The sequence below is a fragment of the Zonotrichia leucophrys genome, chromosome 1A (genome assembly GCF_028769735.1).
Source record: "Zonotrichia leucophrys gambelii isolate GWCS_2022_RI chromosome 1A, RI_Zleu_2.0, whole genome shotgun sequence".
NCBI lineage: Eukaryota > Metazoa > Chordata > Aves > Passeriformes > Passerellidae > Zonotrichia > Zonotrichia leucophrys.
In genome coordinates this window covers 35,676,959-35,700,864 of record NC_088170.1, presented here as the reverse complement: position 1 = coordinate 35,700,864, position 23,906 = coordinate 35,676,959, and the positions used below count along the sequence as shown (strand labels likewise).

The 23,906-nt window shown below is 36.9% G+C and overlaps 1 protein-coding gene across 3 annotated transcripts in view; it reads left to right on the top strand.

Moving 5' to 3' along the window:
* The first annotated feature begins 702 nt into the window (after positions 1-702).
* The window catches only part of NUP205 (nucleoporin 205), a 44,982-nt gene continuing 21,778 nt past the window's right edge, over positions 703-23,906 (top strand). The window contains exons 1-21 of one of the 3 annotated variants that reach the window (XM_064702162.1): positions 703-821; positions 3,805-3,947; positions 4,978-5,149; positions 6,071-6,215; positions 7,021-7,180; positions 8,360-8,588; positions 8,749-8,913; positions 9,647-9,822; positions 11,718-11,834; positions 13,011-13,148; positions 14,201-14,351; positions 15,122-15,327; positions 16,721-16,903; positions 17,563-17,613; positions 18,196-18,405; positions 19,176-19,275; positions 20,738-20,875; positions 21,119-21,308; positions 22,004-22,124; positions 22,630-22,711; positions 23,113-23,277. In XM_064702162.1, coding sequence (XP_064558232.1) covers positions 794-821; positions 3,805-3,947; positions 4,978-5,149; positions 6,071-6,215; positions 7,021-7,180; positions 8,360-8,588; positions 8,749-8,913; positions 9,647-9,822; positions 11,718-11,834; positions 13,011-13,148; positions 14,201-14,351; positions 15,122-15,327; positions 16,721-16,903; positions 17,563-17,613; positions 18,196-18,405; positions 19,176-19,275; positions 20,738-20,875; positions 21,119-21,308; positions 22,004-22,124; positions 22,630-22,711; positions 23,113-23,277 — 3,070 coding nt within the window. In that variant the 5' untranslated portion in view covers positions 703-793. Of the gene's footprint in view, positions 822-1,249; positions 1,266-1,638; positions 1,778-3,804; positions 3,948-4,977; positions 5,150-6,070; positions 6,216-7,020; positions 7,181-8,359; positions 8,589-8,748; positions 8,914-9,646; positions 9,823-11,717; positions 11,835-13,010; positions 13,149-14,200; positions 14,352-15,121; positions 15,328-16,720; positions 16,904-17,562; positions 17,614-18,195; positions 18,406-19,175; positions 19,276-20,737; positions 20,876-21,118; positions 21,309-22,003; positions 22,125-22,629; positions 22,712-23,112; positions 23,278-23,906 lie in introns of those variants that run through there. The other 2 variants (XM_064702161.1, XM_064702163.1) reach the window with 2 other exon arrangements.

Genomic DNA, 23,906 nt, shown 5'->3' with positions numbered 1-23,906 from the left:
AAGATACTGATATTTGTTCCTCAGCTCTGGATGAATAAGTGTATAAACATGCTTTTTATTTTCTTTGTGTCTGGTACTTTTTAATTTTCTTTCTTGCACATACTTTGAGTTTAAATGCAGCTTTCTTCACAGGATAACTCCTATAAGATCTGGTGGTTTTTTTTTTTTTGTTTTTTTTTTGTTTTTTTTTTTTTTTGCTGGGGGGGTGTTGTTTTTTTTTTTTTAATCCTCCCATATACAAGACTGTAAAATCTCTCATTCATATGCAAAAATTATTTATTGTATCTATTTTTTAAAGACTTCAATCAGAAACCAGACAAGCTGGAATCACCCTGATGATATTTTTTTCAATTAAAAAATAAATTTAGATATTCTAGTGAATGCATCTCCCAGTGCAGTGTCTGAATTCAGGTATTTAGCCATATTCAGTGAAAACGGCTTATAGGGCAGGGCTTGGAAGGAAAGACTCACTTGAGCGTGGCATGGAAAGGAAAAGGGAAAGAAGAACGGAACGGCACGGAGTCGCTGTGTTATTTACATCAGAGGAGGAAGGCGGGAGTGCAGGAGCACGGCACTCCCTTCCCGCAGCCGCCTGCAGCGAACGCGAAGCGGGCTGGCACGCTGAACCTGCACTGACTACAGCTCCCAGCAGCCCGGGCGCGGGGCTGCCCCGCCGCGCCGGAGCGCTGCCCCTGCCGGGCCCAGCCGCGCGGTGCCGCGGCAGCGAGGCGGGCCCAGGCACGCCCGGGCCTTCCTCGGGCGCCGGCGCCGGACGCGCCTCCCTCTGCCCAAGATGGCGGCTCCGTTGGCGGTAAATTCGGGTAAGAACAATCTGAGCGTGGGGCTGCGGCTTCTCCTCCGCCTCTCCCCGCGGCCATCCCGCTCCGCGGCCGCCGGCGGCCCTGCGCCTCTCCTCCGAGCCCGCGGAACCGGGGCGGCGGCCCTGGGCGGGCCGGGCGTGGCGAGGCGGCGAGGCGGGGCCCGGCGGGCAGCGGGGAAGGGCTGCGGGGCGCCCGGCCGGTGCGGGCGCGGTGTGCGGGCAGGCGCTGGAGTGCGGCCGCCCGTGCGGTGGTGCCCGGGCTCGGGCCGCGCAGAGCTGCCCGGGGACGGAGCTCCGCGGTCAGAGCTGCCGTCATGCCTGGCTGGACCTATTGGGGTCACGTCAGGCAGCCGAGGCCTCCTTGCTTACCCGGGACTGTGTAGCTCCGTGTGCATGTGGTTAGGCATCACTTCGGTATTACGCTCATCTCCTAGTGCTGTGTGGTGTAAGAGGCAAAAGGGAAATATATCCAGAATCTTGCCCTGCTTTCTGCATGAAGTGCCATTCAGTAGTTAGAGAAAACAAAGCCCCTATCCCTCTTTAGCCTTCTTTTTGTAAGACTGGACCAGGTCACTTCTTTCAGCCTCTCATTCATTCTGTTCTCTGGCTCGCTGTTTCAGTGTCTAGCTCTGACGAGCCCAAAATTAGACACAGTGTGGGAGTTAAGGACTCTTGAGATGCCTAAGCAATCACTTACTTGCATTTGTTGGCTACAGCTGTTAATAGAGCCTGGAGCCTTGCTATGAGCCTGTGCTGCTGACTGGTGTTCAGCCTCCTGTCTGCCAGGACACTTGGGTGTTTGTCTGTAAGGCTGCTCTCCAGAAGCTCCCTTGGTTCCCAGTCTGTGCACCTGTGTTGTGTGTGAGATAGTGCATTTACTCTTGTTGAGCTTCATTAGGTTAACAGAAGGAGAATGGAGACCCTATGAAAAGTTATAACCGGCATATAGGCCAAAAGGTCTGTAAATAAAGTTTTGAATGTCAATAGTGACAGTTATTTGTCATTATTAGTTCTAGCTAATAGAATTAAAACTTCCATTCCTGTGGCAGGCAGATTTTACTGAGAAGATTTTTGATCTCACTGAATGGATTGCATCCCTGTAGCCTTACAGAAAAGCAGTAATAAAGCAAAGACTCTTCATAAAAAACTATGGCTTTGTTGAAGTGAAAATTGGAGTAGTTCAAATGAGACTATTTGATGAGTTACACAGCAAGAGAGTCTATAGCCTTATAATTAAAAAAAAACCCTAGAGGAATAAGGAGTTTTTTACAGGAATTTTGAGAAAAATTTAAAGCAGATGTGGTACTAAAACTAGTAAAGATTTTGCCTTAGGTTATAGTATATTGCTTGTGGGAACAGACATATCATAGTTGGGTCTGACACTTGGCAAAATGTTCAGGCTTATAAGCATCAACTGCCACTGTTGCCAAGAGAAGCAACTCAGCCTGTCTTTTCCTGCCGTCCCTGATGGGACAGTCAGCCTTTCTAAAATTAGTAATAATAGAACAGCTGAAGTGGGAAAAAGCCAGCATGGTTGCTGAAGTCCCACCTCTTCCTATTCCTGGTACCTATTCCTTTCTCTGCAGTAATTAATCTTTGTGCCATTGCAGAGCAAACTGGGTTGAAGATGTGATACTGTTTAAAATAAACTCCTTTTTGGATTAGATTTTGCTTTGAGAAATTAGACCCTTAGTTTGTTCTAATTCCCTAGAGTACATGTGTTTGGGCTGATGCAAAGCAATGTGGTAGGGAAAAGAGCAAACAAATGGGCCAGGGAAGTAATTGAACAGCTTTTGGCAGGCACTGTGGTTGGCTGCTGGTGTTTATTGGACTTGGTAATGTAGTTAGAGTGAAAAGACAATTTCAAGTGGAAATAAATCTGAACTCTGAAGTTGTGTGGGACAGCCAGTTACAGCTATGTGTGAAATTATGCATGCAGTAGTAGCTATTTCTAGGCAGGGGTAACATTGTAGGAGTTAAAACACTGATGCTCAGAAAAGGCAAATGTATATCTTTTTTACAGGTTGGCCTGACACAGCTATACTGGCACTGCTAAATGTGTTGTCTCAGTCATTTGTAAATTCACATGTAGCTACTCAGCATGAATGGCTTCACCATTTAAGTGTGTAGACTTCACCATTTAAATATGGCAGTCTTTGATCTGACATTCTAGAGGTACTTTGAAGCTTAGGAGATTGGCATTTTGATTGTTGGGAGGGATATCAATTTTAGTTTGAGTAATCAAAGGAGTTTGTGGCCTCTCAACAGCAAATGTTTTTCTCTGATTAGTGAGGCAGGATTTTACACCCCTTCCAGATGACTGGCTCAGTACACACTGGTTCATCTCTGACAATGTAGGAGCAATAAGGGTGATTTAAATAGCTTGCTTTTGCTTAAACTGCTTTTGGTTTTCCCAGCTTGCTCACTTCAGTAGTAACCTTTGCAAATGGTTGAAACAATTTTTCTTTAGCCATCTGCTGTAATGCAAGAGTATTGTATATTTTGATTTGATGTGTTGTTTGGCTTATAGTGAAGGGAGTCCTTTTCTGGAGCATTCTGTAGAAGTGGTAGAGTAATAGTTCTGAAGGGATTTAAAAGACATCTAGATGTGGCACTTGGGGACATGTCAGATAAATGCTTAAACTCAATGACCTTAAAGGTCTTTTCCAACCTAATACCTGTATTGTAAGTATTCTTGTAAGATGACTTTCAGCACCAGAATTTAGGTGTATATATAATCTCTTTTGGTTCTTTACTTCTTTGGATGCAATGAAGTTTTATATCGGACCATTGTTGTTTTTTTTTTTTTTTGTTTTGTGCCTTAGGAAAGGAAAATATACTTTTCTTGATGTGTGTAAGAGTATACTGACATGCCAAGAGTAACAGTAAACTAAAAAAAGAGTCTACTTATTGAAAGCAATGTAGAAATAATTTGTTTTCTTCCTCTCTCTATTTTAAATACATTATTTTATCTGTTCTTTTAGCTGCAAGCTTGTGGGGTCCATATAAGGACATATGGCAGACTGTAATGAATGCCATTTGGAAAAGGCAACCTGAAGCTGTTCATCGTCTCGATCAAGTTTTAAAGAAGCACAAATCTGACTTCATTTCTCTCTTCAGAAATCCGGTACTGGACTGATGCTCTCTTCTGGAATGAGCTGGAGAGTTGATGATTTCCTCTGTCTTATATTGTTGTCTTACCTGCCATTTTAGACCTGGCCATCCTTTTCATGTGACATTTTTGTAGTACATAACACAGATGTGTTATATCAGTCCTGTTCTGCTGTAAGAATACTAATATACTAAGTGGGAAAAGAAATACATACATATTGTATTGTGTCATCTACAGGATAATTTTATCTATGATGATTTTTTTTCCTCTCATTATTTGAGTGCTGTTTTGAAAGGAATACTAAAAGTATTTGATGATCCATCAGTCATGTATTAACCTTTTTTGTTACTCTTGTGTATCTGAACTAAAGCACAAAGTATTTTGTCTGGTTTTGCTCAAAAATCAACCAGATTGACAAACAAAAAATAGGTGAACACATGAACTTAAAAAATACAGAATGTGTCTTGTTCAGAATGCCAGATAATGTGAAAAAACTCCCTGTTTCTTGGCTGGTGGATTGTAAGATAGTAGCTAGAAATATATCATCTTTCAGAGGTGTAATTTCTCCAATAGTAGATGGCTTTTTTAAATTGAAAGGTCAGAAAATTTAACAGTCAGCTATAGAGTTTCACCAGTATATTTTAGCATCTCAGTTTAATGGAAAAAGAATGATGTAGGGAACAGTTGGGAGTAACACAACAGTTCTGATCACCAACCCAGATGTCTTTCACTGAGTTGATATAAATTCCTGTTGAGAATTTTATCAAAGTTTATTTTCAACCACTAATATTTTGAGTAAACTAAATGTCAGCACTGATTGTATAAGATTAGTTTTTTATGTTCCCACAAAGAGACCACTGCTGTCCAAGCATGAAGCATTTTTAGGATGCCTTTACTGTCTCTGTTTAAAAACACTGCCTTTGTTTTTATGATGACAACTTAACCTGACAGAACTGTATTTGTGAGGAAGTATTAATGAGTAAAGCTTTATTCAGTATTTGATCTTGCCATTTTGAATAACTTCCGATGCTTGTTTCTCTTGCAGCCAAAAAATGTTCAGCAGCATGAGAAAATTCAGAAAGCAAGCACAGAAGGAGTTGCTATCCAGGGTCAGCAAGGAACTAGGCTTTTGCCAGAGCAGCTCATCAGAGAAGCCTTTATCCTCAGTGACCTCTTTGATATTGGAGAGCTGGCAGCTGTTGAGCTCCTTCTAGCTGGTGAGAAGGGAAAATATTCAAGATCTGGAGAAATACAAATTAAATAGGGCCTTCTTATTGAAGTGTACATTTAAAGTGAAAGCATGATACAGTGAAGGCCTTAACTTCCTGTCACAGAATGTTCTTAAAAAGAAATTCTCTCTATAATGTCATATGGTAGCAAACCCTAATGTTTGTATGCTCAGCTAATGTACCCCCCAGCAAAGGGGGGTATATTCTGAGGAGGTTTTATGATTTACTTTCTGTATCATTGAATTTAAACATAATTAAAACATGATTGAGAGTTTTTCCATAAAGCAGTGTAACAGACACTGATTCTTCCAATTATGCATTAGTTATATATTGCTGTGTTATTCTCTAATCTAATAACTGATTAGTAAGAGAAGTATTCTGGAGAGTGACACATTCTTTGTGTAGAAGATTGATTTTAGAATCATTAAGTTAAAATTGTTAGTTATTACTAGCTACTGTTCATTAACTTGAAAAATTTGTTAAAGAGATAGATTGCAAATTTGTCACCTTTGGAAAGCCATCTTCAAGTCAGGCTCACTTTCTGTTTTGTACTTGAATTTTCAATGTAGTTTCAGATAGAAAATTTCATTTTTAATAAAATATATTTCTATGATAATCATCTCAAATTGATTATTAAGATGGGTACATATCAGTGGCAAATACCATTTGGACTAGCATTTAAAAAAAATTTTTGTATGTTTTAGTAGTTGAGTAATAATTTTACCAATAGCACCCAAAATATCTGAGATTGCTATTAAGTGTCTGAAACAGATCAAAGTGGTGGTGAATAACCACAGTTACTTTGAATGCAATATTTGTATTTCAGTTAGAATCACAAAGATATGGAGCTGTTTTCAAGGCATGTATGTTCAGCTCTCTTTGTCTATTTCTGTGCATCTCATTCACTAGGAGAGCACCAGCAGCCTCACTTTCCTGGCCTGACCAGAGGTCTGGTGGCAGTTCTGTTGTACTGGGATGGGAAAAGGTGCATTGCCAATTCACTGCGAACCCTCATCCAGTCACGCCAAGGCAAGACGTGGACATTGGAACTCAGGTCTGTATCAGGGCCAGAAGCTGATCAAAACTCTTTGTTTTGAGTGCTTTTAGAACTAATTAGACTGAAGGGAATATGTATAGTCTCAGATTTGCTTTTTTTTCTCGTAACATGGTGCAGCTGCTTTCATGTTTGTTTCTAAAGCATAATCTTTTTTTGCATGTATTTTTGTTGGATTATAGGGATATCTATTTTAGTTTCAGTTCTTTCATGCTGCTTCACCTTTTGGAAGTATTTTATTTCACACACTGTCCCAGTCATTGTTGCTCTAACTAGGGGTCATTGCTCAGTGTTTGAGTACACTGCTGTGTTCTGACTTTCTGTGTATTGTAAAAGGGAATTGTGATCCTACCTTTACTTAAAAGGAATGTACTGTCTACTGGTGAACATTACATGTTAGTATTTTTGCCTTGAAAAAGAAAGCAGTGCACACTGCTTCCAAGTTGGCTAGAGAAAGATGAAAAAATATATTCTAGTGTAAATATAAATGGTGAGTGCAGAATCTGGAAAATTGTATTTACTAATAAGAAAGCCTATGAGTTATGTTCATCTTTTATATAATACTTTTTTCCTTTTAATAGAAATCTTAACTAGCTGATCCCTGCCTAAAGACTCTGTATCCCTTCAGCATAATATTTTGAGGGCGCTACTTACTGATTAGTGATGCATCTTTATTTGCTCTCTGGATGTAATTTATTTGTATGTTTTTTTTGTCATCATACATTTTATGGGATTCAGTATTTTAGACATGTTTGTGACTGGAAAACTATGATTAATTGTTGAATTTATATTCTTTCCATTTCAGTCAAGAGTTAATTTCCATGACAACACGCTTTACAGATGACCTAATGGAGCAGGGTTTGACTCAGAAGATCCTCACACTTGTGTCTAACATTGATTTGAACAATGAATTTGATAAACTCCAGAGAGAGCGAGGATTGGGCAGTGAGAAGCATCGCAAAGAGGTAAAATTCACTGAGCATGGATATTCTTCTGTGTTACTCTACACATTAGGATAGAGTTAGACTGCAAGAAGTCCTTTGCCTTTGCACAAAGTCTGCTGCTGTCTGAGATTACATGTATTGCTTCATAGCTTCTGTTATATCAGTGTGGGATTCACATTGCTTCCTGCATTTCTGTTTTGCTGTTGCTCCCAGATGCTAGGGCATGTCTTATTTTTAGTGAAGAGTTGTAACAGTAAAAATCTAAGCCTAATATTTACACTGTGTGTAAATTTTTTCTTTTCTAAATTCTGAAGTCTGTATTTTAAATTATCAGCACTACCATTATCTGCAATATTGACATAAGAAAAGTGAACTAATTCACAAATTATTAAAACAGATGGAAACCAAGTTGAGTCAGGTGAATAATTCTCTTAATAGCCCAATTGTGTTAATATGAATGAAAGCATTTCTAATAGTCAAGTGAAAATTGCTTAAATACAGTGTCATCTTTGTAGTTCTTGGGCTTAATTGACACTGTCACTAACTGCAGCATAATTTTACTGGCAGGAAGATTTTAAATATTATTGTTTTAATTTTTGATCTAATTTCTAATGGGTGATCTGCTTTAAAATCATTCTGTGTAATAATAAATCAATTTACTTTCCATTGGATAAAGAACTAGCTGTACACATTCATAGTAAAATCTAGAAACTGTGAAAAGAGTGTCTTTCTCATTTATCTTAGATTACCTTAATTTACCTTAGTTTCACCTGAAGATTGTTTTTTTGGGGCAAAGGGAAGGTTGACTGTAACTGGGGTAACTGCCAGTGCAGTTGTGTAATTAGAGACAGGGAGTGTGCCTTCTGTGTGATCCATTTACAGCTATGTAAATTCTATTTAGATTGATGTCTCTTGGCCTTGGCAGGGATACTGGTTTGTGTGTAGTCATATTCCCAGATATCTACTCACACCTCTCATGAAATACATAGCAATATAAATGCAATTAACAAGGAGAAGGGTCCTTTTTTTGTTCAGCAAATAAACCCAGCATTTTCTGTAGCTGCTGTGTTCAGAGTGATTTTTAGTTTAAGCCAGTCATCGTGATTGACTGAGAAGGAGAAATTGAACATGTTACCAGAATAGATACATTCACCGGGTTGGTTTTTATTGTTTGTTTGTTTGTTTATTTGTCTCGTAAAGGTTTCTGATCTCATTAAAGAGTGCCGGCAGTCCTTGGCTGAAAGTCTCTTTGTCTGGACCTGTCAGTCACCCCTGAGTAAGGATGACACTCTACTCCTCATAAGTTACCTGGAGAAGGTAACAGTGGAAGCTGATGGCTCCTTGGATGGCGTGAACTTGTCTCTTCTCATGGCTCTCCTTTACTGCTTTGATGTCAGCTTTCTGGAACAAGGGGCAGAGGATCGTGAAGGTAATGCTGGCAGCTTTCCCAGAGGTTACATTATGCAGATGGATAAATTGTTGTTTGAGCAGTTTTGTTATTGATGAGTAACAAATTGGCAGGGTTTTGCATGTGTTTTTTCACATGTGTTTACTGAGTATTGGTATTGGTTTTGTTTTTGTTGTTGAAGACTTGATGCACCGGCTCCCTCTGCTAGCAGAAAGACAGTACATAGCAACGATCCACACTCGGCTTCAGGAGTGCCAGCCCTGGAAATTACCCGGCCTGCAAGCCACTGTCCGATTGGCCTGGGCACTGACATTGCGAGGAATATCCCAATTCTCTGATGTGACAGGTAAAGTTCACTTGCTGCACATTAGTATGCAGAGACTGCAAGTGGTGTAAGTCAAAGGATCCATTACCTTTCTGAAGTGTTGTTAATTACTTCCTTAAAACTTTTTATATGTGGATTTGGTGGTAGTGAAATGAATTGCTCTGAAATGTACACAGATGTAGAAGTAATTACTTACTAGAGATTAATAGTGCCTCATTGAAGTGAAAGAGATTTTAACGTACTGGAAAATTCAAGCATTTAATTTTCAGTTTTAGTATCATTTGAATCTGCTTAAATCCAGAACGGATTATTGATTGTGGATTTTTTTACATCTGTAGATGTTAGACCTCAGTATCTTGAGATGATGAATCTATTCATAATTTTATTTTTTCCTTTCCGAACCTCACAAATCATCTAGCTTTCTACTACGTCAAAATTGAGTCTACTCCAAAATATCTAAAAAAGAAAATGTAAACAATATAATTAATGTTTAAATAAAATAGGTTTGTGGTTTTTGGTTGACTGCCTTAGTTTTTTTGGGGTAAATGGATACCCACTGTAACATTTATTAAAACAGAGAGTAGAGGTCATCATCTGCCATTAATTTATCTTTTTTTCAGTCTAGTTCTCCTGTATAGTAGAAAAAACAGAGTTGATAGAAGTGTGGAAATTTGCATGTCTGTATCCTGAAATATATTTGTCTGGTAACAGAGTTTTACTTACTTCATCCCCTCTTGTGAATTTTGTTGCCCAGCTCTAGCAGAATTCACTGAGGCAGACGAGGCAATGGCAGAGCTAGCAATTGCTGATTATGTTTTCCTGTTCCTCACTGAATCTGTTGTGGCATCCGAAAATTTCTACCAGGAGGAATTTTATATTCGCAAAATCCATAACCTCGTCACGGACTTCCTTGCACTCATGCCAATGAAAGTAAGTTGTTTGTGTGAGTAGCACTTACTGAGAAGTGTGGGCATCTCTTCTATGTTCCTGTTATTTGTACAAGGTAGCAGATTCAGATGTGATGCTCAGCTTGAGGTCCAGCTTCAGAAAACCTGTTTGCTTTATAGAAGCCATAATATTTGGGGTTTGTGTTCCACACTGAAGTAGAATGTGGTTTTTAAAATACTTCAGTATGGTGAGATTTGCAACACAAGCTTTTATAGTGGTAGTAGTGTTTGTTTTACATTATTAAAATTTAAATGGATCCTGAAATTCCATTTCAGTTTGGGTTTGGTTTTTTCCTGCTTTGGCTCAGATTTTCAGTTAGTTGTAGCTAATGCCTGAGGACAAAGAGAGATGTTCATTACAAACAGGATTTTGTAATGCAGAATATAAGACAAAATCTGACCATTGACATGCATTCTAGTTTGATGTAAGCCAGTACTAGCTGTTTCACAGGGAATTGTTAGTAGGCAATTGAGGTATAGCCTTACAAGGCAACTTTTTGTCTTAACTGCTGATAAGTAGTAGTTGGCTTATATCCTCAGCTATTTCTATTGAATCTCAAATTTTAGGTAAAAAGAAGTGTCTGTTTTGCAGGATCTTTGTTTTGCTTTGTGTGTCTGTGTAACCTTTGTTCAGTTTTACTTAAATCTCTAAGTCAGCATTTTAATTAATTCTTCTGCATAGTTTTTGCATTTATGCTGCTTGCCAGTGATGATTTGGGTAAATCTTTTGGTTGCCTCCATTATATTCATTCAGCACTTGATAATTAATTATCAAATAATTCATTATTTAGCTTATCAACAGTTTTTTCTTGTTCAGTTAGTATACCAATTTAGCTAGTTTGCTTTGACCCTTTCCAAAGTTATTTCTAGTTTTTAATAATGTTTTCCTGTTACTATTATTTTTAACTATTTTTTCCCAATGAGACACATTATTTTGCTGCTCATTCAATTTTGCATATTGAGATATATATAGACCATGAACTAGTCTCTATTGACTGTCAAAATGTTTTATTTTTTATGTGTTGAATTGGTTGCTTACTTCTGTTTCTTGTTCTTCAATGTCTCCTTAATATTTAACAAAACTTTTAATCTCATGTTGGTTTGCTTTCTATAAGCTTCTGTTGGAGTCTCGTGTCAAAAGCTTTTTGAATTTAAAATTAAATGTCCGCTGGTTTTTGTTTAATAATTAGTGTTTTTAACACAAAGAAGTTTAGAATACTGATTAAATGGCTACTTTTTCTTAAAAAATTGTGCAGTTCTTCTTGCTCTTTTCTCTTGTTTTTCCTGTGATATTTATTGACATGTGATAATGCTTCTGACTGAGATGGAGTAACTCCAAAGTTGCATCAGTTCAGACATTTTCAAGTCATAAAGTAGCTGCAAGTAGGAGTAGTCTTTAATGGTGAAGAAAGTTGTAATCCACAGATCTATATACGGGCATCAATATTTTGCATTCATGTTTGCATTTACATTACATATTTCTTTTCACTCCTTGTGAATAGTGGTCTAGCAGCCTTTGAAACTGAGCTGTCTAGCTTTTAAATTAGAAAGAGGAAAAGGATCCACCTTTTGGAGCCAAACCAAAGTATCTGGTGCAATCAGTCAGGAAAAACTCCCATGATACAAGTTGAGGGCTTTTGCTGTGTTCTAAGGGCTTTGGCAGTAAGTTATAGTCAATCACTGCAGCTTTGCATGCAAGCTCTTGGGAGGGAGAGAGGATTGAAAAACTAAAAAATTGAATATTCTTGTCATGTTCGTGCAAGTACATTTGCTTTCTTAGTTTTAATAGGCAATGTAGACAATTCCATTATTTCTGTTTATTTCATTCTTAGCTAAATATAGACCACTGTTTCCTTTTCCACTTCATAAATCCTGCAGGTGAAACAGCTGAGGAACCGTGCTGACGAAGATGCTCGCATGATCCACATGAGTATTCAGATGGGTAATGATCCACCTATTTCCCTTCGGAGAGATCTGGAGCATTTAATGCTGCTAGTAAGCCTTATTTTCTTGTAAATTACTGTGACAAATAATGATTGTGACTTTCACTTGTCATCTGAAACTTGTACCTGACTGATACCATATGGTGCTGGATCTTTCCCTTTTGGGATGAAATTTTTTTTTTCCTCTAGTACAGGCACTTTTCTATAATTTTTTCATATAAAGGAGTTAATTTGCTGCCTTGGCTTCTGATTTTAATGTCATGGTTCTTATAATTTTTTAGTAAGCAAATACTGCATTGTTTCTTACATTTGAAGGTTTTAGAGGTTTTACCCCACTGTTGACAATTACTCTGATAAATATTTGAAATGTTTAAATAATTTTTATGTGTTGGTATATTTGTAATGAAAGTTTGGGAAGACTGTTTTATATTTGCTTGGTAAGGTGACTCCATCAAGACTGATGGAATTACAGTATTTCAGTATTATTTCAGTAGAGTTTTGACCATAAGCTTACATTTAAAAGAATGATTTTCTGTCATATTTTTAATAAAATAAAGAAAATCAAAATAAAATAAAATGGAAATAAAAATACTTATATTTATTTAAGTATTAGCTATTAGGGTTACTTTACTGCACTTTCAGAAAAATCTATGTTGAAAAATAGATTTGTGTACTGAACTGAGGTGTTTGATATTTTCTGATAATTTAAAAGCTTGTATTACTAGTATTTTCCAAAGATATCCTTCAGGTTAGGACATCAGCAGGAAAATTTGTAGTGAAATGCTTTCTTAAGCATCTCATATAGCTATAGTAAACTTAAATGAAGAAATAAAAATTTGCTCTGAGAAATTTGTATGTTCAGATAGCAGATGAGGTTTCTAATTATGATACTACCTAACTTGTAAAATTAATGTATAAAGGTAGACATATGGTTGTTTAAGGAGAAATGACACATTTTTTAGCAATGATTTAATCCGTAATAGTTAAATAGAAAATTATTAAATTTTCACTGATATGTGCATTTTAAATTTTGCTGGCTGTCGCTAGTTGCAGTTCTGTTATTTAGAAGCTGTGATTTTCAGAAAGTTTTAAGAACTGGAACACCAGCCCTGTCATGCTTTGCCTCTCAGATTTTTATAGCTAATCTAGAAGCAGTGCTTATTTTTGAAGTAATTGTTTTTTTCTTCCTGGAGTTGTTACTTTTCTTGCGTCTTCCTTTTTCTGACAGATTGCTGAGTTGTACAGGAAGGACCCCTTTAATCTGGAGCTTGCCCATGAGTACTGGTGTCCATCAGAGCCCCTGCAGACCTCCACCATCATGGGCTCCTACCTTGGAGTAGCTCACCAGCGACCCCCTCAGCGCCAGGTTATCTCCATTTTCTTGAGTAATTACTAGTATCTTAAAACCAAAGTAACAAAAGCCGTCAAGCAACAAATTTTTTGGTATTCTTATTACAGATAAGCTCTTAGAAGACCTTTCCTTTTTTCAGTGACTGAGTTGCACGTGTCCTGCTCTGCATGGCATGGTGGTTGTTGCTTCTGCCAGCCATTCACGGTTGTCAATAAACTTAGCAAGAAAGAGTACTAACAAACCTCTTTGAAAATGCTGTTTAGGTTTGATTTGTTACAGTTGCTGAATGGATTCTGATAGTTCTCTTGTGTTTTTTGTGTGATGACTTCTGCATGCCTTTTTCATTTAACTGAGAAGTTAGATTCCTTAACAATAAAAAAACCAAAACTTTATTAACTGCAGTTGATAATATTTTAGGGGTAAAAACTCCTAAGAATATTTTAATTATTTAAAGTTCTAAAATTATAGTCCATAAGAGACAGAATTTAAAATTAGAATGAGGACACAATCTAAGCGGATAAAGTAGACATTCAAAAATTCTTTGGGTACCTTGGGTTCTGTCAGCCCTAAATGCTTTTTGAAGGACTGTGCAGTGCTAGGCAAAACCTAGCCAAAAAAAAAAATCAAAAAAATCATACACATCCCAAGACCCACCCAGAATACTGGCAACTTAAATTAGGGTCAGGTGCAAGCAAGCCTAATGTCCCTGAAAGGAATCACTGTGTGTGTGAGTCACTGTTCAGGTGTATGACAAGCACGCTGAATTCTTTACTTGCACTGTGAGATGTGCTAATAATACTCCTCTGGAACATTTGGGAGCTGAAGTAAATTTTATCACTAGAAATACAGAATTGGAGAGTTAGTATATTCTGCAGTCACATGAGTTATTATGTTTAGTTCCTCTTTCAAACATGTCTGACTGAATAGGGCAGTCTACAAAGGAACTTGTCTACCCCGCCCTCATTACATTAGAATTTGTTTTCTAAAGAACATTTACTACTTAATGTTTTCCTATAATACTCAGCTTTTCCTTTTTTTTTTTAAACACTGATCTTTATTTGTTCTAGGTTGTCTTGTCAAAGTTTGTTAGGCAAATGGGAGATCTACTTCCTTCCACAATTTACATCCCATACTTGAAAATGCTGCGGGGACTGGCTAGTGGGCCTCAGTGTGCTCATTACTGCTTTAGTTTGCTAAAAGTCAATGGCAGTAGTCATGGTAAGAGAAGTGACACTTCAGCTATTTCTCAACTCCTTTTCTTTCCAAAAGTGCAAAGACTCATTTGAGATGAATTGTGGCCTCATACTTTTAACATTTCATTAGAAGTACAAAGGTGAAACTGGAAGTCTTTACTTGAAACTGTAATCTGAAATAAAACCTGCCAGATGAGGTAGTTAGATGTCTGAGCACCATGTGAGCAATTCACCTAGTGGAATAATACTTTAAAAAAAAATAAATCCATGTCTTAGCACCATAAGAAGTGCAGAATGTCAGTGTTGTTTATTACAAAACAAAAAATAAGTAATGTCTTAAAACTAGCTGTATTTACAGAACATGCAATGTAACTTTCCTGAGCTAACTTTGTTCAGAAGCACTTTGTTCAGTTAGAATTTTTTCATTCATTTAATACAATAGCGCTTTCTCAAAGTAGGAGATGCTCGGCAGTCCTGTGTTTTGCATTCATTTTGCATTGGTCAAATTATAAAAAATTCCCCTCCTTTGAAAATAGAAAAAATGCTGCAAGGATTCCAATTCATAAAACAGAAAACTTATTTATACTAGTTCTTTATATTAGCACCTTTCTGTCTCAAAAAAACCCATAAACAAGCAAAAGTCCCCAAACATGAATGATTAATTTTGGATACAATAACTTTCCTTTAAACTTTACTTTTTTCTTTAGATAAGAAACTTTTAGTTTTAGCCATCCTGCTTTTCACCCTGTGAAAGAGTAGAAAGAAAATCTCATCACCTGTTTGTCATTTTTCTAGCGGAAAACATCCAAGGAGCAGGTGGCAGTCCTGTCTCCTGGGAGCATTTCTTCCACTCCTTGATGCTTTATCATGAGCATTTAAGGAAGGACTTGCCAAGTGCAGACAGTGTCCAGTACCGTCACCTGCCTCTCCGAGGCATCACGCAGAAAGAACAGGATGGATTAATTGCATTTTTACAGCTGACCACTGTTATAGTCAATTGGGTAAGTAACATTTTATTTGCTTTTCTTTGTTAAAACTTCTTTATTTCCTTGCAAATCATCATCATTCAGCTCTGAAGTTCTCCTTGACCAAAAAAGTATGTAAGGAAAATATCTAGCAGTTGTCATTTTATTAGTGAACTCCATAAGTATGGGAAGCATCAGGAGTAACTGTAATGACCAAACACTGAAGGTGTAGGTGAAGCAGAAAGAGATGATTCCTTTTCCTGTGTTGTTGGTATTGCTGATTTTCTTGCTTACGTGACTCTTGTGCTGGTAATGGAGATGTCTTTCAGAAGTGAGGTATATTCGCAATAAATCACTGTGGAGTAGGAAAGTTCTTCACCTTTATTTATGAGTTTGAAAAAGCAAAAGTGTTAGTTGAATTCAAAAGGAAGTGGTAGAAATTTAGCAAGGAATGTGAAAGTTGCCTCCAGGGTCATGATTTAAAATATCCCCAAACCAAGGGTGTAAAATGATTTGAATGAATTGACTAGAAGAGAATTCCAGGAGAATAAAATTTCAGTGCATAATTTTGTATTGTGAATTGTCTGTGTAATTCTGAATAGTGTACAATTCTGCTCTTAAGTACCAGATTTTGCAGCCTGAAATTTTTGTGATACAGTGAGATGGCCTTGGTTTTGCTGACACAAACACAAGACAGATCAGTGAAACTAAACATGATTTTTAAAAGTCGTCTTTGGCAGAAATGATAATGGGGTGATCCTGTTTGAGCTGTAATGTCAGTATTGGATATGCATGGATAAAGGGAGCTCTTAAAAGTAATATCTTGTGGCATCATTAAATCATAATCTGGGATGAAGATAAATTTGTTCTAAGGATGTGAGGAATTACCATTTGATGAGACTAGAGGCTTGTTCCTGTCCAGTGGTTCATCTCAGAGTCTCTAGTGAGCTTGCATGAGTGATTATGCTGTTCTTAGACTAAAACAAAATTATAAAAGTTCTTAAAAAACATCCAAATGAAGTGTGGGTTCATAGAAATACATAGAGATAGGAGTATACAGAATGTTTGTAATAGAAAAATGAAGAAAAGTCCCTTTACTCATGCTTGAAGAAGCTGCTAGAATGTAAGTACTTAAAGACTAATTCCATGAATGGTTGTCCACTAAAAAAAGCAGGTTGTTATAAGAAGCCTGTATTATCCAAATAATTTTTCTGTGTGGATAGGCACAATTTGAGTACTTGTAAGTCTTTATACTCCGCTCTTTGTTTAATTAAAATGGTTGGCTTTGGAATAGTCTGCTCTTCGTTTGATATCTTGTGTACTTTCAAGTACAAAGAGTCTTTGGTGCTGAACCGTGAATTAGAGATTGTAAGACATGAAAAGCCTTCAAAGTAATAATCTGCAGTTCTGTTTTCTGTTTTCTCTGTAGAGTGAGAATGCTCGCTTGGCTCTTTGTGAGCACCCTCAGTGGACACCAGTAGTGGTCATCCTGGGACTTCTGCAGTGCAGCATTCCTCCCATTTTGAAAGCAGAGCTATTAGAAACCCTTACTGCTTTTGGAAGATCTCCTGAAATAGCTGCTTCTCTCTGGCAATCCCTGGAATATACACAGGTATCTTAGGATTTTCAGTGCTTAGAACTGTAGCATCCAAGTTAGTTGAAACTGCCAGTAGTATGTTTGAAATAGAATTGCATTTCCCCCTAAATTTTCTTTTTGCCATTGTTGGATATAATTTTTTTCAGTTAATGAATTGGTTAAAAGCCGTTAATGCTTTGAAATTATTTTGAAAATGACAGTATCACCTCAGAGATGTCATTGGCTGTGCTTATTTTACATCAGTACAGGTTTCCTAACAGTCCTGTTTGAACTGTAATTGCTGCCTTATTTTTAGTTGCTAATAAGAGACCCTGATAATAATGACATCTCACCACCTTTGCTTCCTAATTTATTGTATTTCTTAAAATACACTATTGTAAGAGGTAATGAGGGAAATGTCTTTCCCCTACCCAATATAAGATAAAAATTATTAATGGGAAAACGTGATGCAGATCTTGGAGAACATAAAGCTGGAAGCATACAAGTGTCAAACATAACCCAGTCTCTCAGACAGAAAAATCTTGTCTTTATCCCTTAAAAGGATTTAGAAATCCTCTTCTTAGATCTAAAACGTGATGAGTATCTTTTTTTTTACTCCTGATAAAAATTGTGGAGATGCATTTTGATTATGTGAAATGTGTTGGTCTGTTTTCATTTCTCTTTCTTTTTCAAAGATATTACAAACTGTGAGAAGTCCAGGCCAGAGACAAGCAATTGGTATTGAGGTAAGAGGGTCTCTGTACTTTGGCAGCCTCTCTGATCATCTGCATTTGGGAAGCACCTGCAGAGGCTGCCTCTCCTTCATGTGTCCATGGGAAACTTTTCTAATAGACACGGTTGTTTCACTGCTTTGTAATTTACTTTCAAGCCTGCTTGTAATTTCTGGAAAATTTTATCCATTTTTGCATCTAGTTCAGCTTCATACTAGTAATAGAACAGCATCTAAACCCTCAAATTCTTCATGAGCACTTCTTACTAACTTTTTCCTAAATTGGACTCGCTTTTGTTACATGTTGGTGTAGCTCACCTTGCCTCTAACAACAGTGGTAAATCAAAACAAAGTAGGTAAATGTTGAGGCATATCTTCTACTAGCTCAGAAAGGAATATGAATATGTTGCTGAGTTGAACAGTACTGATGCTTTGCTGCTTTTGCTCTGTTTGTGTTGTACTGTAGACAGAAATGCTGCTGAGTTGATTCACTGTGAAGTAATTCACAGATGATGCTATTATATTATTTCTCACATGTTTCTTCCTCCCCCAAAATTTGTGATTTGTCTCCTTCTCTTTTTGCTGTCCTCCTGGGAAGGTTGAATTGAATGAGATTGAGTCCCGCTATGAAGAATATCCTTTAACCCGCGCCTTCTGTCGACTCATCAGCACACTGGTGGAGAGTTCATTCCCAGCTAACCTGGGAGCAGGTCTGCGCCCTCCAGGCTTTGATCCCTACCTCCAGTTCCTCAGGGATTCTGTGTTTCTCCGATTCCGCACCAGAGCTTACAGGAAAGCTGCTGAAAAAGTAAGTTTTGGTTGAAAATATTTTTTTCCTTAGGATATAGTTGTTGATGTGGCTTAGATCTGTTTGAGAAAGCTGTGCAGAAGTAAACTAGAGCACTTGATAGTGTTTTGATTCTGTAAAGGTGATATTTCAACTCATGGATCAGGATATACTTCAAAGGAGCCTGTATAAAGTATCTTTTAAAAAAGAAGTTTGTATTCCTAAATTTCAATTTGCTGTGCAGGATTCTGCAAGTCTACTACATGGCTAATGATTTCTGAACATGACATGCCCAAACCTACAAGTCACATTTGTCCTTTTCTCCATGTTACCTCAGAAAATATTTCTGACTTCCTTAACCAAGGAATTTGGCTTTGGTTCTGGATGAAATACTTCTGGATGGAGGCACGTGCTAAACTGTATCGTGGAAGCTGGCTATTCTTTATCTATTCTTAGCTGTATACCTAATAAAAACTATTTGTTGCTTATCCTAATAAGCAATAAATACAATAATACAATATCCTAATATGTATATTGTGTAATAGAGTTTAAAGCAGGTAATAAATCTGTTTCAGTGTTCCCCTTTCACTTCAGAAAGAAAGCTTGGGCTTTCAAATTATTTGACACGATGAAGTATAGTGTTGTTGGCTTGACTATATAATTTTGAAATGCTAGCCATGGTTCTGATCCAGTACGTCATTGCAGTGTGTGTTGTGTTCTTTGTCATGTTGACTTTGTTGCTTCAGTATCAGCCTTAATCTGTGTATTATTTGTTTTTTCATTATCTGCAGTGGGAAGTAGCTGAGGTAGTTCTGGAAGTGTTTTACAAATTATTGCGGGACTACGAGCCTCAGCTTGAAGACTTTGTGGACCAATATGTGGAGTTACAAGGTTCATTTGTTCATTTGTTCACTGACAAACAAAATTGTACCTTGTTTTCCTCTGTTGCTTCTATCTTGGGGTCTTGTTTAATATTGCAAATAAGCTGGTGGAAAGCTAGACCTAAGACTTTAAACTAGGAAGATGTTAAAAATTTCCACGTAGTACTGAGATCTGTATTGCGGACTCAGTAGGTCTTCATGTACACTATTTTCTACTTTGTCTCTCCTGGGAGGATAACTTCTCTCTCTTTCATTTCTGATTTGGTTGAAGAGCAACGTTTGACACTTGAACAGCACCTCGGTTTTGACTTGTTCCTCTGGTCTTGTTTGGTCTCTATCTAAATCACTACTATTTGTAGGGTTGTAGGGTTTGTAGGGTTGATTTAAAGGCAGCATTGTATTTGAGATAACTTTTAGTATTAACATTATTAATATATGAATTATTGAAAGTAGTAGCGGTGGAATTGTGACCTGAACTCATTTAATTCTGAACGACTGTTCTTTAAAAGGTTAAAGTAGATTACAGTTGCCTCATTATAGGGTTTATTTGGGCTCTAGATTTTTTTTTTTCTTGAAACAAAGTTTCTTATCATGAATTCCATTGTGATGCTTGTGGATTTACTTGTAGCAGTGCTGTGTGCCTCATACTTTGACAAAGAGTACTTGGCAGCATAACTAGCTCAGAAAACTTGTTAGCTTGTTCCTGTCCTCAGCTAATCCTTCAACTTGTATGATTATTTTTGGGTTACATGATACATTGGAGAAGTGGGTTAATGTAGTTTTGAGTAGGTGCATTTTTCAAACAGATTCAGTGTGCGGCTCCACACTGGCATGTCTTCTCTGTTGGTGTGTGGTGGAGTTGCACACAAGGAATGAATGGAAGAAGGGCATTTCTAAAGCTGGTGCCAAAAGAAACCCTTGTACCCGTGTTCTCATTTGTGTGTTAAAAAAGATACTTATTGTTTTCCTGCTTTTATCTATCACAGTTCATGAAGACCCTAGATAAATTAGAAGCATTAATCTTCTCCTTTTATTTCACATCACGAAGGTCTTTGAATTTTAGGCTAGTAGTCTTGTTTTTGCATATGTTATTACAACAGTCATAGGGATTTATCGTGGACATTCTCTTTGACTTCTGGAAATACTCTTTCCCTCATTCAGGGTCTTTGTGCAGGTTTGGGGCGGGACGTAAACTTTTTCCAGTTTCTTTTTAGTAAGATCTTTTTTAGGGTTAAATTTGAAATTGTGCTATTGGATACTGAAAAGTAATGGTAATTGTCTTTACAACTATTCACAAACTTTTAAAATTTCCTCAAAGGCTTCTATATAGAGAAAATTTCTGAAGACTTTGTGCAAGGGATGTTACTTAGAACCATGGGGGCTGCTAGGTTTTGTAGTTTATGCTAACTTAAGTAAAACAGGGGGTTTTTACTAGAGGTTACAGTATTTTTTTTTTCTCCTTCTGTCTTTAGGAGAAGAAATAATAGCATATAAACCACCTGGATTCAACTTGATGTATCATCTGTTGAATGAGTCTCCAATGCTGGAACTTTGCCTTAGCTTGCTAGAAGAAGGGGTTAAGCAGCTTGATACTTATGCTCCATTTCCTGGTATGTGCCTAGAATTCATTTTTCATGTGAAGTTAAAATGTATACTAAGTAGGATTTAAAGCTAACATTGCATATCTGTAACTTGTATCTCATGCTTATAAAAATTGTATTTTGGGGGCAGTTTTCCTACTGGTTAACAACTGACAGGTTTTTTTTCTAGGTGCAAGGCTTGATGAATGACATTTATGAATGTAGTCTATTTAGCTTCTCCTCTGTGTTTCTCATGTTCTTTGTGCACTGCAGGGAAGAAGCATTTAGAGAAAGCTGTACAGTATTGCCTTGCACTTCTGAACTTAACCCTACAGAAGGAGAACATTTTTATGGATCTGTTGCGGGAGAGCCACCTTTCCCTTATTGTCACACCTCTGGAGCAGCTGCTTCAAGGAATCAATCCTCGCACTAAAAAGGCTGACCACGTGGTGAATATTGCTAGGTATGTGCAGAGTACTGAGAAGGGAGGAGTTTTGGAGGCACAGAAGTGTTTGGGTCCTGGATCCTTTCACTGGTTTCACTAGCCAGTGCTCCTCTTCACACAGAGCATCTCATGAATTTTTTTTTGGTGAGGGGAGATGTCTTCACTGGTAGTATGATCTGTGATTGTCTAATGCAAGATTGGGATCTGTATTTATAGTTCTTCTTTCTGAATTTCCCCCCCTCATGATTTCTTCCTGTCTACCTTATGTTCAATGATTACCTTGAATATAATATCATTTTACCCCAGACTTTGGTTGTCACAGAGTGGGAAAGTTCAATGAATTTGGTTATTGGCCATGTTTTACAGTATTGTCCAATATTTACTGTATTAAATGCCTACAAGCAGTTGTTTTAACTTCTGCAGCAGTGTTTAATGTAGATATTTGATAAAAAGAATGATAAAAATTCCAGGAAAGGTTATTATCTCTACTCAGCCTACTCATCTCTTCCCAATGAACGAGCATTCAGTGTTTCATACAGGGTGAAATTTTGTTTGAAGCTTTAATGTTATCTCATGTAATTTGATTTGTAAATGTTTCATTTTTAAAATTTGATTTGTAAATGTTTCATTTCTAAATGTTGTTTAATTTCTTATCCATCTTAAAAAAGTTAAATTCTCAACAATTCTGTTGCCATAATCTTGTGTCTTTGAAGGTATCTTTACCATGGAAATAGCAATCCTGAACTAGCTTTTGAAAGTGCCAAGATTTTGTGCTGTATTTCTGATAATTCCAACATCCAGATAAAACTAGTTGGTGATTTCACACATGATCAGGTAAGTATCTGTTTCTTTGAATCTGGAAAGAGAAACTGATGGAGAAATACTGGGGCTTCATAATGTTTCTTTAAAGGATAGGTTTCTAGGTCAATTACATTAAAACTGTATTTTGTTTTATATCTACCCACATATAAAATGTCTTTTACTGTGGCATTGGAAAAACAATTACTTCATTAATTGAAAAAAATAATATCATGATTGTTTTCAAGAAGAAAAAGGGCAATATTCTTTGAGATAAGGAGATCTTTTTGTGACTTTATAGTCTTCAATCTGTGAGAATAATTTAGCATATGTAACAACAGTGGATTTTTTTTTTCTGTTCACTGGCTAATTGCTAACCTGTTCTTAGAACAGCTGTGACTCTTAATTCTTGCTTATTAAGTAGATTATATCATTTTTGTCTAAAAGTTCTGTCAACTTACATGAAGGGAATGATGAAAAGTATTTGGTTTAGTACTCTTTAAAATTGTCTTAATTTCCATCCTTCCATTGTTGAATACAGAGTGTTAGCCAGAAGCTGATGGCTGGATTTGTGGAATGTTTAGACAATGAAGATGCAGAAGAATTAATTAATCCAGATGAGGGTATGTAAAAGGCTTCTTAAAATGGCTTAAACAGTTGTCTTTTGCATGGAATGAAGTTAATGAAAGAAGTGTAAAAAGTGTTCTTAAGTCAGGAAACAATCTTCCTCTATTTTCTGTGGAATTGGACCTTTAACAGAATGAAGAACACTGTATTTTGTTAAAGTATGTCCACAGTCTGATGAGCCAACTCCAAACTGAGTCTGTTTTCAGAAGACAAGTATTTAACATTGCTTTGGATATATTATTTACAGCTGTATTAACAGTAATTTGCAATTTTGTTCTTTTATTTCTTTGCAGTAATATAAGTTTATCCCTCAACATTCTTGTATTTAACTTGAAGACATGAAGATTATTCTATTCATTAGTCACTATATCTGCTTTTTCTCCTTTTTCTAATCAAGAACTGGAGCCAGAGAAGAAGCGGGCACAAATCCATCACGAAACCAGGATCCATATTCTGAATCTCCTTATCACCTCTCTTGAGTGCAGTCCTCCCAGCCTAGCTCTGTATCTCTTGGGATTTGAACTAAAGAAACCTGTCAGCACCACAAATTTGCAAGATCCAGGTATGAAGGGGAGAGGTTGATTTGCCATTTAATTAGTTCTGCTAACAACACTGAGAATATTTATTGGGAAATTCATGGGGGAAAGCAGTTTCTCTTTAATTAAAGAATAAAACAACAGACCTTGTTCAAGTTCTCAAAACCTACATGAAAAGATGTATTAATACTCAAATGCAGCATTTAAACAACTTTAGGATTTGAGTCTTTAAGTTGTATTTTGGAATAGACTTGAAATTAGAATTGCGGGGGAAAATGATAATTTAGAAGGGAAACATTAATGTATTTATTATTTAATACAGCATAGTTGTGTCCCTAGTAGAAAGAAGTTGATGATCCAGGTTGTACCTACAAATGACAACATGTCAAACTACAAAAGAGATTGTCACTTTTAACTGATTCTACTTCTTGGCTATTGTTCTGTCCTTCCTCAAGCTCCTGTTTGAAATTATTTATAGGAAAGGAAACTAGTTTTGTTTTTTAATGTTGAAGAAGAGAACCTTTTGGGACAATGTGGGATTTCATGCTAGTGCTAGGAATATATAAATATATTAATTATATATATATATATATATATATATATGACAATGCAAACTTCAGAAATATCACTCCTGCTGCTTTCAAGTTGAATTGGT